We start from the raw sequence: 15,024 nt of genomic DNA on the forward strand, positions 1-15,024 counted from the left end.
TTCTTCATGCTGTCCGCGGTGCGTGATTAGTCTGTTGTGATTTTTGGAAGTCGGGGAGGCGAGGGGGGGGGAATCATCCGCTGGTCTTCCTGAGCTTGGAGATGGTATCTGGCTCATTCGGAAGGTATCTGCGGGCTGTGATCTCACATTCCCTGAACCGTTCTTAAGAGGGCATATACGAGAGCAGAGGCATGGCATTAACGTTCACACTAGAGCACCGGGCTGCAGATATGCGAACGCTAAGTATGTCTGACAACTTCCGCTCTCAAAAGTCCAAGCAACGAGCTCAGGTACGCCGCATAGCGCATATCCAGTATCCATCCAACAGCATGCATCAACCTCCATCAGCGACGAACGTTCAATACGAGATGCAACGTTCAAAGGGTCCACCCAAGCGCGACGTATTGAATAAGTGACCCCACCAACAAGCAGATCTATTGTCTCATACCATACCATTCGACAGGCCGTTCACGCCGTCAACCTGGCGATACTTCAAGTCCAAGGAATTCAATGACCTTCTGCGCATCCATCAACTTCTCTTTCTCCTTCTTCAGTGTTTGGCGATGAAGCTCGCGCGCGGGATCTTCCGCAAGCAGACGAACGCAGTTCGCATGCGCGTCCGCATCATCGACAACACTCAGCCCCTCCACGAGCCCACCGTGAATATCAGTGCGGAAGCTATCGAAAAGCTCGACCTGCAGGGACTTGCAGATGTGGTCTACGAAGCTATTGGACGCAACATTGTAATATCCGCGGACCTTCGCCATGACCTCGACCTCCCGCTGATACGGGTCGGCGCCGACCTCTTTGCGCACCTGGTCGGTAGCGATCTTGCGATGGCGGTCTTGTAGCGACGTGCCTTTGCCGGTCCGAGCGTCTTGCTCGTCAATCCATGCATTTGCGCGGGCTTCGTAACGGGCGGCCTGGAAGACCTCCAGCTCTTCAACGCGGTTGCGCTCCAGTGTCTCGATGTTGAGGGTGATGGGCTTGAAGCGCTCGAGACCGAGAGCGCGCTCTGCCACATCATGTTGGCTTTGCATGTGCGTCGTCAGGAATGTATCGATGATGCGGTATGATTCTTTGTAGAGGTCCGTTGTCTTCCACTGGCGCAAGACTTCGTCCAGTGCTTTGCGGACGTGAACTCGAAGAACCTTCTCGGTGTCGTCAAGGAAGGTTCTCACTGGGGCGTCCCAATGCTCCAAGGTCTTCAGAATGAGGTAATCGACTGCTTTCGGGTCTACGTCTCCGATGTCTGACGCGGAGAAGTCGTCCAGAATCTTGCGGATGTCCTCAAGTTTGAAGCGCGTAGCTAGATCTAGACACCGATCAGTGGACATTCAACGGTTGTATCCATTCAGACTCACCATTGGCTTTCACGAGGCGGCGCTTCTGAGGGGTTCTTGGAGCTGCAGGCTCAGCATTGACCATCATCCGAGGCCGCTTTGATGGAGTTGGTTCTGGCGCCACCGACATCTCCCGATCTGAGTCCGACTCAATCATTACGGCATCGCCATGTTCACGTTTCGTGGGTGTGCCCGTGAACTTCAGTTGAGGTCTCGGAGCGCGAGCAGCAGCGGCTGTCTCCGCGTCCGTCTTGCGAATCAAGGTGGGCCTGAGGCTGATGATGGCATCCCTGAAGATTTGGCAGTGGTGCCTCCAACTCTGTCGCAGCTCGTGGTATGGCTGTGCACCCTCGACCAGCTTTTGCATGATGCTCGAGAAGTTTGAAAGCTTGCTGATGACGATGGACTGGGCGTTGATCGTTGGCGGCTCTGGCAGGTTCCTCAGCTCATTGTCTATCTCCGCGATCTTCTTCTGAACCTGGGTCCGAATATCGGGCAGACTGTAACATTGCATCAGCGGACCATCGCCACCAGAACGGACGGATGTCGATACTAACCTGGCACGTATCTGCTCTGTGAGTTTTTTCGACAATGCTTGTTGAAGCTTGGGCGTTCCAAAGCGATCTTGGAACCCCGAAAAAGACGTTGCCCATGGCTCGTGAGTTTGAAAGAAGGAACGCTCAGAAGCACGCGCCTCGGAGTGGTTGATGGCGCGGTTCAGCTCCAGCTGGGAGGGCTGCTTGGTAACGTAATAACCATGGCCCACGCCAAACTTGTCACCACTCAAGACCGCACTCCACAGCGCCAGAGAGTCTCCTTGCGGCATTCGATCAGGCTTGGTCAGCACCCCTGTTGATAGCATCTTCAGCAAGTGAACATCGACGACTTGACCAGGCGGACACATTGTGTATGGAAGCAGTCTTAAACAATGACATACCTATGCAACGGTGCTCGGCGCCCATCCCACGAACCAACTTTCCTGCGCTGGAGTTGGCCATGTCTGACTCCATGGAACAGGACAACAACACCAATGACTCTTGAGGCCTAACATATTCCTTGAAAAGGTTCTTGACCAGTTTCACCAAGTATGGCATTGAGCCCTAGCCACTCGATCAGCTGAGACTTAGTATGGAAGCAACGCTCTTTACTTACGTCCTCAGTCTGGTTGATAATACCCGGAAGATCGATGAATGACAGGTTCGGGAGGCCCGGTGCGGAGATCTGGATTAGTCAGATCATAAACCTCAGTTGTGCTTCTTCGGAAACGTTACTCACCTCGAGCACAATGACATTCGGCGAGAACTCGACTTGCCGGCGCGCGTGATGATCGGCTCTCGCATTGACATACTGGGTGTGGATCTGACCTGGATTGAGTGTAGCAAGTTGAGCTTGCTCCAGGACAGGCCCGAGTTCCTGCTTGTCAAGCACAGTCTTGAAGTCGATGACAGTGGCGAAGTCCTTCTTGACCCAGGGATACATGGGTACCTTCCCGGCAGAAGATTCAAATGGCACGTCTCCGTAAAAGTCGTACTGCTTATGCAAGGAGACTTTGCACATCCATGTGGCTTCGGGATCATCGCTGGACTTGATCCTGATCTGGAGTGGGCACTGAGAGGAACGTGAGTCAAGTGCGTGCGCAGGAAACAGGTATTTAGATCATACCCGTGTGCATGTTCCACTGCTCCTTGGGACATTGATCTCGCTGGCAACTCTTGTTAGACCAAACACTATGTTGAAGCAGATGTCCAACGCACCTGATCGCTTCGATGAGCTGTGATGAGTATTAGCGTTGTACTCAGCATTGGAGTGTCAACCTACCGAGCTCTTGCCCGCAGACTGGTCTCCGACCACCACAATTTGTGGCAGCGGGAGGTCTTGGCTAGGAATGCCAAGGTCCACTAGGTTATCAATGGCTTGCACCAGTGCCTTCACACCACTCCCTAGGATCTCAATGCCGTCCCCGGCGTTTTGAGAATTCATGTAAGACGCCGCCGGAGTGTCGCGCATGCGGACGTTCATGTCCCGGGAAAAGTTTGCTGCGCTTCCAGTCAACCTACTAAGCACGATGAGATGAAACGGTCAGAGGGCGGTGACGTACAGGTGCTGGCGCGACGCTGGTCAGATTGGCGCGCGATGTCGACCATGTCTATGTCCACGTCTGGGATGGTCGTGCCTGAGCTTTGTGATTGCATCAGGTGGTGAACGGACGACGATCGGGACGCCGGCGACATGGTGGCGGAGTCTTGCTGGGCCTCTGATTCGTCTTTGATGTGGCAGCGAACCATTCGTAAGGCGTCTGGCAATTGAGTTGGTTGAAGTAGCAGAAAGCCTTAGTTAGATCTACCAAGTTCGACGACAAAACTGTTCACGGACTGAAGGCAGACAAGCGCGCATGTGAAGAAGAAAGCGATGCGACAAGACGGCGAAGAGTGGCGAAGGGGGTCAACGCGGAAGCATCAAAGCAGGACACGAAGTTTGGAGCCTTGAAGGAGATTTGTTGAAAGAAGGTGGTTGAGAGGTGAGCGACACAGTCACCTTATGTACCCCACGGCTGAAGCGAGTGAATGATGGGCCAAAGCACCCATTTAATTGGGAGATTTCCTGCGATGGAGAGTGAAGTGAAGTTCTCCACGACATGGTGAAGGGTTGTGTAGCTTCTGAAGTAGGATACTAGTGAGTATTTGCAGCCTTCCGTAGTCGTCTGTATCTCTTAACGACGCCTGGCAGCCGAATGAACGGAAAGACCCTGCCTAAACTGAGACGAAGGGGTAGAAGTTCAAGACACATACAGACCACAGAGGTCTACAGCGCACTAACCTCACGTCTAAGTGATTGCGTGAGGGAGGAACATGGAGGCTGTTGCAAGATGGCAACGCTCAGTGGATACCCCGAGCTGTAAGCCTTTTTCTCCCTGTCGTGTAACGGATAGCCCACCGCGTGAAAGAAGTTGTGCATGAAGGGGACAGACGAGCGGCTACAGAATGCTGTGATATTACGCCTACCATCACAGCCAATTTCAGCAGCACCATGTCTCGTTCTGTCGAAGATGTTTCCACTTGTAATCGCGAGTCCTTGTTTCCGAAAATCACTAACGGTAGGGAGCCTCTTCATGTTGTACTATTTGCTTGCGATGAATCTCAATATGCTCTATCGCCTTCGGCTCCCACCAAACGGTGCAGGAAATTCTTCTGCGTACTTCCGAAGCGGAGAACACTGAGCAAGACCGTAAGAAATCATATCGAACAAAGTCAGCAAATTTAGCAGCGAGCGTATGTTAACACATCCATGCACAGCAAGCGGTATTGTGAGGACCGTTACCTTCCTGTAATGCATGGGGGATAGCCTTGGACACCATTCCTGGAAGCACTGGGGAGTCTTGGGAGCGCCGCTCTTCCGCCATAGCGAGACTGACGATGATCGTAACAGTCAGATACAGTGTAGAGAACAAGTGACCTTGATGTTGAGGTCGGAGGTGTTAAGGAGCTCGGTGCCCTTTCCTCCGCATGGCCTCGTCCGGGGTCCCTCACCGCCTTGGTGGCATGTTGTCGAAATGTTGTGACAAGCTGTTCGCTTTGAACGCTCCTTGAGCCCTTTGCAGCAATTCTCGAGTACCTCACAACTCACGATACCGCTCTACAACCACATAAATCACGCCAGTTGACATCACACCATGAGTCTACAAGTTCCCTTCAGAAACAAGGGTGGTCAATCCCAGACCACGAAAGCTGTCATCCTGGTACTTCACATGCTTTACACAAACCGTAGCTCGATGGACCGAGACTGACAATGGCAGGTTGGCGGCCCTTCTCGAGGGACACGGTTCAGGCCTCTTTCCCTGGACGTACCGAAGGTCAGCCATCGCTAGTCTTTCAAGAACAAGCCCACCTTGCTGACAGCATAACGCAGCCGCTCTTCGATGTAGCAGGCCACCCAATCATCGAACACTGCTTCCGCGCAATCACCAAAGTCCCCGAGATCAAGGAAGTCTTCATCGTGGGCTACTACGACGAGTCCGTCTTCCGCGACTTCATAAGAGACTGCGCAAAGGCCTACCCCGACATCACAATTCGTTACCTTCGAGAATATCAGGCGCTGGGCACAGCAGGCGGCCTCTACCACTTCCGCGATGCCATCCTCAAAGGCCGACTCGACCGCTTCTTCGTTCTTAACGCCGACGTATGCTGCTCCTTCCCCCTCAACGAGATGCTCAAGCTATTCGAGGAGAAGCACGCGGAGGCAGTGATATTGGGCACAAGAGTGAGCAACGAGGCCGCGACGAACTTCGGTTGCATCGTCTCAGACGCGCACACCAAGCGCGTACTGCACTACGTCGAGAAGCCCGAATCCCACATCTCCAACCTCATCAACTGCGGCGTCTATCTCTTCTCGACCGAATGTATCTTCCCCTCAATCAAGTCCGCCATGAAGCGACGCACCGAGCGGCCCCGCCTCTTCTCGTACCCCTCCTCCGAGAACCTCGAGTCCTCGTACATGGAAGCGCAGGAAGACGAAGACGGCGAGAAGACCGAAGTCATCCGCCTCGAGCAGGACATCCTCTCCGACCTCGCCGACAGCCGCCAGTTCTTCGTCCTCGAGACCAAGGACTTCTGGCGCCAGATCAAGACGGCTGGCTCCGCTGTGCCGGCGAACGCGCTCTACCTCATGAAAGCGTTTCAGTCGCAGTCAGAGGAGCTGGCTGCACCATCTGCAAACATCATCCCGCCCGTGTTTATCCACCCGACCGCTAAGGTCGATCCGACAGCCAAACTCGGACCTAATGTCTCGGTTGGCCCGAACGCGCACGTTGGCGCTGGCGTCCGCATCAAGGAGGCCATCGTCCTCGACGGCGCGGAAATCAAGCACGATGCGTGCGTGCTGTACTCCATTGTGGGCTGGAACAGCAGGGTTGGCGCGTGGGCGCGGGTGGAGGGCACGCCGACGCCGGTGACGAGCCATAACACGAGTATTGTTAAGAACGGGGTCAAGGTGCAGAGTATCACGATTCTGAGCAAGGAGTGTGCGGTTGCGGATGAGGTGAGGGTGCAGAATTGTGTGTGTTTGCCGTATAAGGAGTTGAAGAGGGTACGTTTTGATGATTTTAAGTGATTGGAGTTCCACACTGACTGCGAAACAGGATGTTTGCAACGAGATCATCATGTGATGCTGGGCAGGGTTTGCAACTCAGGAGTCCTCTTAGCGAAAACTGGCATGGATGGGTATCGCGGTCTTGCCTTTGGTTGGGAAGGAGTGGATAACGTTACTCAAGATCATGCACGATTAGGAGTTTGTTAGACAAAAGCAATGTAACATGAAAATTGCTCTAATCCCGAAGATTATCTTGTCAGCCGCTGCCAAGAACGTTTGGTGTGGAGAGTGTACAGAAGCACTATGCAATCCAGATCGATGAAATGATTCTGTCCAGATGAGCAGGGAAACATGGTTGATTCTGAGGCTGACTGTAGACATCTTGTTGTGGAGAGATCTTCCACTGGGAGGGGCCTTTCCTCCTTGGTCGATATTCAATCGTACGCACCAGAGGTTGACCGGTAGAGAGATCGGCTGACGAGAGTCTCCCTCATATAACAGTCCCTAGACGAGATGTTACGTCGGGCGGGCAAACGTCTCGTCGTGAACAAGGTACCCAGTGCTCGTGCTGCGGCTCTCTTCCCGACCGACGATGATACCCAAGAGGGCAGGTCACGATGGATGACGTTCGCTGACCGCGAAGGGACCGGCCCGTCTCGTCCGCCGCGCCTCAGATTCGAAGGCTCGCCTTTGTGAACTAGCGCCATGTACCTACAACATCACGTTTGCTGTGTTACCGCACACTGCCCAACGGAACGTCAGGTCTGCACGCGCGCGAGGCGCGTTGCCCGGACAGATCTGGACGGCTCGCCCGCTGGATAAGTACGCGTCAATAAGCTTGGGGGTCACGTTCACTCCATTGGATACGAACTGCTTTCGCCGAGGATGTATGTAAGATGACCAGGAGCCGGCGGCCTGCTGCAGCTGCATGCACCGCCCCTGCCGCAAGGCTGAGACGAGGCAGAACGCTGCCATGTCCTTTGAGGCTCAGCCTTTCTCGAGGTTGTGCTCCATTTTCCCTAGCTTTCTCTTTGAGTCTTTACCAGCCTTTCTTCACTGAAAGAGATTCCAAGCTGTTCTTCAAGACCTCTTTCACTGTCAATAGCACCTGGAACTGTCCTACGAACGTCAGGTGCTGCGCTATCTGCAGAGTGCCATAGAAGAACAATTCACACTATGGCCGAAATCATCGCCCTTACCGCTGCCGCCGTGCAATTCCTCGACGTCGGTGGCCGCGTCCTCATTGCTTTCTCTTCACTCTGTTCAGGCTTGAAGCGTGTGCCGGCCAAAGTCAAAGCGGAGATCCAACAGCTAGAGCATGTCCTGGTAGTGCTTCGCACGCTTGAGACCGACATTACAGCTCCAAGTAACGGCCTCGCCACCACGCTCGCCGGAGTTCTTACTCAGAGTCAGATCAGTGAAGCCAAAGCGCTTCTAAGGGACGCAGTAACTCAAGCAATAGAACTGGAGGTCCTTCTGAAGTCCCTTCTTCCTCCTGTGCAGGAGAGTGCACTCCGAAAGGCATGGCGAATCATCATTAGCCAGAAGAAGGAGGAAGAGATCATCGAGCAATGTAGAGGCCTCGAAGAAGTGAAGTCGACCATTCAACTATGGCAAGAACGATGTAACTATGCGAGATTGGTACTGATTGAGGATCATATGTGAGTACCTTTTCTCATGATGAGATCGATTGCTCCGACCTAGCTTAGAGTACAACGTGACTACGGTGGTAGCATTACAGCCCTGGCTGTCAGCCGCAGGTCAACAGTTTTTCACTGCCTTGATATAGCTGGAGCATGATTCATACCCCGTACCTAGCAAAGATTCCCGGAAACATATTCCGATGCACCATTCCAGGCCGCTAACATGTTCCAGTCTTACAGGCAGAGGGTTCGAAGGTGGAATCCGGTCCATCAACCAAAATATCGGCGCTATGTCTGGAGAGCTCTCAGCCTTCAGATCGAGTGCAGAGCATGCTGATGTCACAGCTCAGAACAAAGTAAACTCTGCCTTGACAGTATTTCAGGGTTTGGACATCTAACAACAATTTCGACAGTTGACGGCAATTCAAGGGTCGGTCTATAGGGCCGAGTCTAGCATCCAGGCTCTCGCGCGATACCACCAGTCGAATCGAGATGACATCGTTCAGGCGGTACGGGAAGAGTGTGGTCGCATCGTGAGTCCACATATCGTGTCCGCTGAGCTGCTCCAATCTTAACCCGGCGAAACATCAGGTCGACTGCATGTCTCAGCGGGTTGTTACGAAACCCAGCCTTGTCGACGACCTTGCCACCAGTATCCGGCCTTTTCATGCGAGCCAATTCATGGGTTGGAATCTACAAGGGAAACGGCCGCTTCCACGATCGCCTCTCTGCTCCTGCCGACCCGTTCGCTCCGGTGCGTCCACGAGTTGGCAGTCGATGACGGCATACTATGAAAGACGTGACCAACATCAACCTGATTGTCCTTGGCGTCGGCAAGCGGGAACACCACGGACTTTCGGTTTTCGAACTACTGTCTCGGCGGTTTTAGCAAGAAGTATCAGGGTCGCTTTCAAGATGGATTTGGGCGCTGGTGGTTTTGCCATAGCGCCGGTTTTGAGCGCCGTACGAGTTGTTGACAGTGCAAGATCACCAGCTTTCGCCGCTATCGAGGCTGCTTGCAGCGACGTGCTTCGATTGTATAGCAGCGACGTGCTTCGATTTTGTAGAAGGCTCTACCCCACGAGTCTGCACTGCGCCTACGAGCAGGCTTCCGAGAGTAGCACAATACTTCAACTCAGGGAAATCTACCGAAATCTACCGAAAGCTGCACGATGACTTACATCGATTGTTCAGCTCTGGGCAGGCCTCGGCACGTGACCAAACTCAAGAAGGCGCTACCATACTCCACGTTAGTTTTTACCCGTTCAAAGCACACTAAGTCTCCGATTTCATTTCTTTTGACCTTCAACAGGCCCTCATGCGGCTCTCCACGTCTATTCCTGATTCTTCGGATCATTTTATCGATGCGAACCGTAAGATCATTACGTTTTTGGGAGATTGTGGAATCGATTTCAATGCTACCATTGAGAGGTATCTATCAACACAACCTCAGATTTCTCCGAGTCTAACACAGATCTTGCAGTGGCTATAGCATGACAGATTCACAGCTAGGGTGGCTGCAAGGATCAGCACTCTCACTAATGTTCAGCCCTCAAGACTGGTCTCTTATCAGAGAAGACCGTGAGAGAGCTGCTAAGCGAAATTCAGCTTTAGCCAAACATTTGACCGCCTACGGATGCGATCTGGTAACATATACAAAAAGGAATACCCGCGCGGTGCTTGTCGACGCGTGTATTACGGATCCCAGCCTAGTCGATGGTGAGTCTATTTACCTCTATCAACGTTGCAATTGGTCACAGGTCGCTACCAATGCAAGGCAACACTGACACGGACAGAGGTTATGCTCAGTGAAGTGTGCCTGGCGGCTGCCAAACGTTCCGAGACCGAACTCCGTCAGACTATCGCAAGTGGCCATGACATAGACGCTGGTTTCCTTGTCCACCATGCCAGCGCTCCTCTGTTATGCCCTTTGTACTTCGCTCTTGATTGGCCCACTGGTCTGCATATATTGTTGGAAGCTGGTGCGGATCTCTCGGTCCTCGATGCGAGTTATGTCCTGGAATATGCCGACGAGTCCGCTCTGGTATTGCTACTTGCTCATGGTTATCCGATTTTCCCAATTTCTTGGTCCGGTCCTGATGAACGTGGTATTATGCTAGAAGGAACGCGGATCAGGAGGTGGTCTGCAAATGTGTCCGACACTATTGTTGTGAGACTAGCACAGGATCGACGGCAATTGTTGGCGCTCGCATCGAGCCTACTCTCCTTGGAAGAGCAAGAAGCTCTCGGTCTGGATGCTTCGGAGGAACCTTCTAGTCTTCTGGACGAAAATGCGAAATCTGTAGCCGATGCATTGGAGAAGCGCGGTGTCAGCATTCCCGCAAAGATATGGCCCGGAGCCCAGAAGACAGTCTTTCACCTTGAATATTTAACACTCGAGGTAGTTCAAAAGCTTTACGCTGCCGACTTTTGCGACATCGACGTTGAAGACGCGGCCGGGTGCACTCCTCTCGTCTTGGCCTGCTGGCGGAGAGATTGGGACTTAGTTGAGTGGTATCTGGACAAGGGAGCAGATACACGAGCGATTGAAAAAGCCGGTTTCCTCAGTTTGCCATACCTTTCCGCTATTGGATTGAACAACGCGGGATTACCATATTACGGCAACGAACATCAAGAAGCCCTCCGGAGAATTCGCACGACAATGGGCAGAATGTGTGGGATTAGGATACCTGACGACCGTGCTTGCTACTGCTCGGTGGCCGGTTGCTTGCCCGCGGGCATTGTTATAAAGAGACGGAGCTGCGTTCGACATAGGGCGCACGACCTGGATTTTTACATCAAGAGCGCTACACTTGGTTGTGTTGAGGCTGCTTATCTGGACGCCTGCAGGGTCAGAATTTTTGAGAGGCTGGGCATGGTCCATACCTGCTGTAAAGTGGAAAGGGTTTATCCTGTAGAAGTCCCCTACAGTGTACCAAGGCGATATCGACTGCCGGAAGAAGAGCGACTAGAGCTCCTAGACGAATACGCGGAGCTTAACGACATACTCGAGGCTTACATGCGCCTCTATCAAGACCTGAGAAGCGAGTGCTCGGGTCGGTTCTCGCTGTTCTGGCAGGCCTGGTGGGAAGCTGTCAGTAACGACCTACCGGAAGATCCACCAGAGCGTTATCGGTTCGACAGCTGCTGTTGGCTCGTCAGCAAAGAGGAATCGAAATGTCACGAGCTTGCAGTCGGTCTCGGTCACGAACCAGACGAAGAAGCCATTCGGACCAGGATAAGAGATTTTTTACCTGTTGGCTTTGTGGTAGACCCTGCAGAAATCTTTCTGGACGGGATCAGTAACCTCTTCGACGACTGAGCGGCATTGTTCCCGCTTGGGCACGCACCGGTTGAGATTGCAATAGTTCGACGCTACTCTAGAGACTACCAGCAGCGCCAATCAGAGAGGATACAACCTCGCCGTTGTGTAGTCGTTTTCGTCTGGCTAGTAATCGAAACTCTCATACACGACTCGACGGTCTTCCAGCCACCGAAAGATGACTGAGCTCAGGGCTTTGCTGGCGCAAACATACCATGTCTGCACTTGCGGTATATCCAGGTCACTTTTCAGGAGCCTCCGTAGCTCCAGCCGCACGCCGGCGCCCCTCAAGGACTCGGCTATGCTCCGCCAGCCATTTTCATCCTCCGCTCTCGAACCCGTCACAAAAACCCTTGCCGAAGGCCCCAGCCTAGGATACTTTTCGATCGTGTCTACAACAAGCTTGAGATCTTCCATCCGCACCGTCCACAGAAGCTGCATCCGCCTCAAGTCTAATGCCGGGATCTGTGCAAGCAATGGCGTAATGCCCACTCCACTAGTCACATACCCAACCTCTCCGTCCTCTCCTGGTTGCTCAATAGCAAAGTCGCCGCCGAAATCCCTCAGAGGCACCTCCAACCCCGATCGGTCACTCTGCCGGAACAGAAACTCAGTCACAGGCCCGACCTTCCGGATGGTGATTTCGAACTCGTCATGCGGCATACCGTCGTAAGCGGGCGGCATTCCATCTTCCGACGTCGGCGGTACACCATCCGGCGCTGCAGGCGGCGACGAAACAGTGAATGTCCTCACGAAGTCATCGTTTAGGCTCCTCGGGTCGTCGTCGCGCATGTGGCTGTATCCGAGATCGAGCTCTTCTGAGAAGTCTAGCGCTACCCACTGCCCGGCTTTGTAGCGGACTGGGTTCGTCATTGCGAAGCGGAAGCGGGAGATTGTGGGTGTGATTGGAGTCTGTTTGAGTAACTTGGCGGTGTTCGATGGACTGTCCGAGGCTTTGGCTCTGAGGTTGCCCTCGCTGACTAGAAGCCGGAGGTTAGGATTGTAAGGCGATGGCTCGCCGAATGTGCCGCGGAACGGTAGGCCCTGCCGGACGAAGCGCGCTTCGGTGATCTTAAGCTTTACAGCCAGGTTGGAGCGTGGGAGTAGGGCGGACGCCTCTTTGCCGACGAGGATCTTGGTTGTACCAGTCATGTACAGCACATCGCCGGTCTCAAAGTCCGAGAAGACGAGGCCCGCCTTTGGGGTGATCTGGAGGTTACCGAGCGTTTGATAGAGCCGATTGCCACTGTACTCTGGCCAGACGAGCTCAGCGGCTTCGGACCCATTGGATACAACGCGGACGAACCCTGGCGGGCCTCCACGGTTGTTGGTGTCCATGTCGAAGTCAGAGTTGGAGCTGGAGACGAAGAACAAATCCGCTTTTGCTAGGAGGGCGATAGCTGCCGGGGACAACGTCGGCCCATCAGCAAGGAGTTCTGGCGTTAATGACGATTCTGCAGGGCGAATTTCTTTCTTGTTCAAGTATTTCGGACAGTTGCCTTCGTCAATTAGCTTCCATTCACATGACACATCGCCTCCGCACAACTGACCTAAGCTCTGCTCGATCCTAACAACCAGCTGAATCTCCCCATGGCCTCCCTTTCCATCCCCATCACCCTCCCCATCGACTCTACTCAATGCCCCCGCCACCATCCTCCCAAACAACTTAACCCTCTTCCTCGTTGTGAGGTCAATAGCCAACCCCCCCACCATCCTCCCTCTCCCCGTCTCCTTCACAACTTCCCCATCTCCATTCCCACCAACTAGCGTCTCGACAACAGGATCGTACCGCCCATCCACTGCAGTCCTAACGCCAATGATTGACGCTCCTAGGGATCTGGAAAAGCCAGGGTCGCCGCCCCAGATAGTGGTCCAGGGCCGCTGCTCAGCGTCTAGCGTGCCGATAGCAAGCAGCGGGGCGCGCTGGAGCATGAAAGCTGCTTGCGGTGTCAGCATCGAGGAGGTGGGATTGTCTTGCTCGGGCACGCGGAGGAGGCGGTGCATTGTTTCTTCGCCTGGGGACCAGGGGAGGGCCATTGAGAAGGCCATCTTGAGTGGTGATCACTGTGAGCAGTTGGCTGCTTGCTGGAACTGTCTATCTTGTATACTACTGAATGGTTCAGCTAGTGGTCTAGTTGGCTTTATATCCCATGATTCTGATTTCTAATTGATCGGCCTTCCCGCGGGGGAGCGGATGCTGAGTGAGCAGCGTCATCTCATCGACTTTGGGATAGAGGCTCTCGCTGGCCTTGTAAGCCAAAGGACTGTAAGCGCTAGCTACTCCAAACCATGGTCTCATTGGATTGTGAAACCCCTATAGGGCAATGCGCAGATGTTTCATCGTGGTGATCGACGCGGGGATCCCATCCGCATGCGCCTCGTCGTGGGAGGTTTCAGCCGCAACTCTCGAACCTGTCGTTGCCATCTGAACAACCAGACCATTTCGTTCTTGTCTTCGTAGTATCTACTTTGTTTTTCTGGCTCTCCGGCGTTGTATCATTCTACCTACCCAACATCTCTCGCCTCCACCATGGCATCAGAACGAATCAAGCGCGCCCCAACCCACTACCCATTCATTCCCTTCCACTTCCTGCGTAGCGCACAGCTCTTCTCCTCGCTCGTCGTGAGCTGTATAATGCTCTACTTCATCTCCAGCCTCAAGCGCGACCACTATCAAACCCCTTGGACATTCCTCTTTGTACGTGCTCCCGCCATCCCCTGAGCGTCCCTCAGCCCTTCAGCCTTGCCCCCACCAGCAGCCCTATAGCCGCTCAACTGCTATAGGAACAGATGCTAACATACTTCCTTGTAGCTCCTTTCAGTCTCCCTCCTGACCCTCATAACTCTAACAACGACCCTTGTCCTGCACATCTGCAGCAGCCTGAACCCACGGCTCGACCTCATCCTCAACGCCGGCCTCTTTATGGCATGGACAATCAGCTTCGCTATGCTGGCCTGGTACTCCGGCAGCACGCTTACGCACGTCTGTAACAGAGACAATTGGAAGGACGATATGGGTGTTATGGTGTGCAGGGTTTATAAGGCGCTGTTTGGGTTTGCGGTGTTAGGCGTGTGAGTCAGAGTTTTGTTTCTGTGCGGGCTACTGTGGAGATTGCAGAAGCTGTGGGGATGGGGGAGATGGAGGTCAAGGAGAGGAAAGGAGGACATGGGCCAGGTGGAACACGGGCTAATGAAAAGTGATACAGGGTATCGACGCTCCTAGCACTGCTGCTGGACCTCTATGTGTTTAGGCAGGCGACGAAGAGGGGGATGTATAACGCTATGGAGGATTTGGACAGCAAGCGAAGCCCAACCCCGAATCTCGAAGGTATGAGATCGCAAGAGTTCCTGGATGTAAACGATGAGCACCCGCTCAGCGCGCAGAGGCCTGCGAAAGCGCCGAAGCAAAGCGGCTACGAGATGCCGGCTGAGCAGTTCGAGTATGATACGGGATATTACGGTGGTCATGCTGAGAGGTAGATCGTTTATGAACCGGCTGGCTGTGAGAATAATATGTGGGAGCGAGGGCGTTGGTGGGGAGTTGGATGGCGTTTTGCCGTGGTGTGCGGGCTAGCATCTCATGGGGGAAACGCCTTCATACGCAACATTGATACAAGATTACAACACATGA

At 53.6% G+C, this 15,024-nt stretch overlaps 6 protein-coding genes across 6 annotated transcripts; 4 read left to right on the plus strand and 2 right to left on the minus strand.

Annotated features, from left to right (window-relative positions):
• Positions 1 to 476: 476 nt before the first annotated feature.
• On the minus strand, positions 477 to 3,574 carry W97_07867 (uncharacterized protein; the record flags this gene model as incomplete). Its single annotated transcript, XM_007785736.1, has 10 exons — positions 477 to 1,315; positions 1,365 to 1,843; positions 1,901 to 2,192; positions 2,281 to 2,443; positions 2,496 to 2,564; positions 2,619 to 2,951; positions 3,006 to 3,045; positions 3,098 to 3,114; positions 3,162 to 3,379; positions 3,442 to 3,574. The coding sequence occupies 10 exons, from the start codon at positions 3,572 to 3,574 to the stop codon at positions 477 to 479; spliced, it is 2,583 nt and encodes an 860-aa protein (XP_007783926.1).
• Positions 3,575 to 5,013: 1,439 nt separating this feature from the next.
• On the plus strand, positions 5,014 to 6,449 carry W97_07868 (mannose-1-phosphate guanylyltransferase; the record flags this gene model as incomplete). Its single annotated transcript, XM_007785737.1, has 3 exons — positions 5,014 to 5,079; positions 5,137 to 5,193; positions 5,250 to 6,449. 3 exons carry the CDS (start codon positions 5,014 to 5,016, stop codon positions 6,447 to 6,449), a joined length of 1,323 nt encoding a protein of 440 aa, XP_007783927.1.
• A 1,155-nt stretch (positions 6,450 to 7,604) lies between these two features.
• Positions 7,605 to 8,646, plus strand: W97_07869 (uncharacterized protein; the record flags this gene model as incomplete). Its single annotated transcript, XM_007785738.1, has 3 exons — positions 7,605 to 8,089; positions 8,304 to 8,427; positions 8,485 to 8,646. The coding sequence occupies 3 exons, from the start codon at positions 7,605 to 7,607 to the stop codon at positions 8,644 to 8,646; spliced, it is 771 nt and encodes a 256-aa protein (XP_007783928.1).
• Positions 8,647 to 10,184: 1,538 nt separating this feature from the next.
• Positions 10,185 to 11,393, plus strand: W97_07870 (uncharacterized protein; the record flags this gene model as incomplete). Its single annotated transcript, XM_007785739.1, has 1 exon — positions 10,185 to 11,393. One exon carries the CDS (start codon positions 10,185 to 10,187, stop codon positions 11,391 to 11,393), a length of 1,209 nt encoding a protein of 402 aa, XP_007783929.1.
• Positions 11,394 to 11,519: 126 nt separating this feature from the next.
• W97_07871 (uncharacterized protein) lies at positions 11,520 to 13,442 on the minus strand (the record flags this gene model as incomplete). The annotated part of the gene is made up of 2 exons (XM_007785740.1): positions 11,520 to 12,892; positions 12,944 to 13,442. 2 exons carry the CDS (start codon positions 13,440 to 13,442, stop codon positions 11,520 to 11,522), a joined length of 1,872 nt encoding a protein of 623 aa, XP_007783930.1.
• Positions 13,443 to 13,923: 481 nt separating this feature from the next.
• W97_07872 (uncharacterized protein) lies at positions 13,924 to 14,873 on the plus strand (the record flags this gene model as incomplete). The annotated part of the gene is made up of 3 exons (XM_007785741.1): positions 13,924 to 14,091; positions 14,206 to 14,465; positions 14,600 to 14,873. 3 exons carry the CDS (start codon positions 13,924 to 13,926, stop codon positions 14,871 to 14,873), a joined length of 702 nt encoding a protein of 233 aa, XP_007783931.1.
• Positions 14,874 to 15,024: the final 151 nt, after the last annotated feature.

This window comes from Coniosporium apollinis (assembly GCF_000281105.1).
Source record: "Coniosporium apollinis CBS 100218 chromosome Unknown supercont1.46, whole genome shotgun sequence".
NCBI classification, from domain to species: Eukaryota; Fungi; Ascomycota; class Dothideomycetes; genus Coniosporium; species Coniosporium apollinis.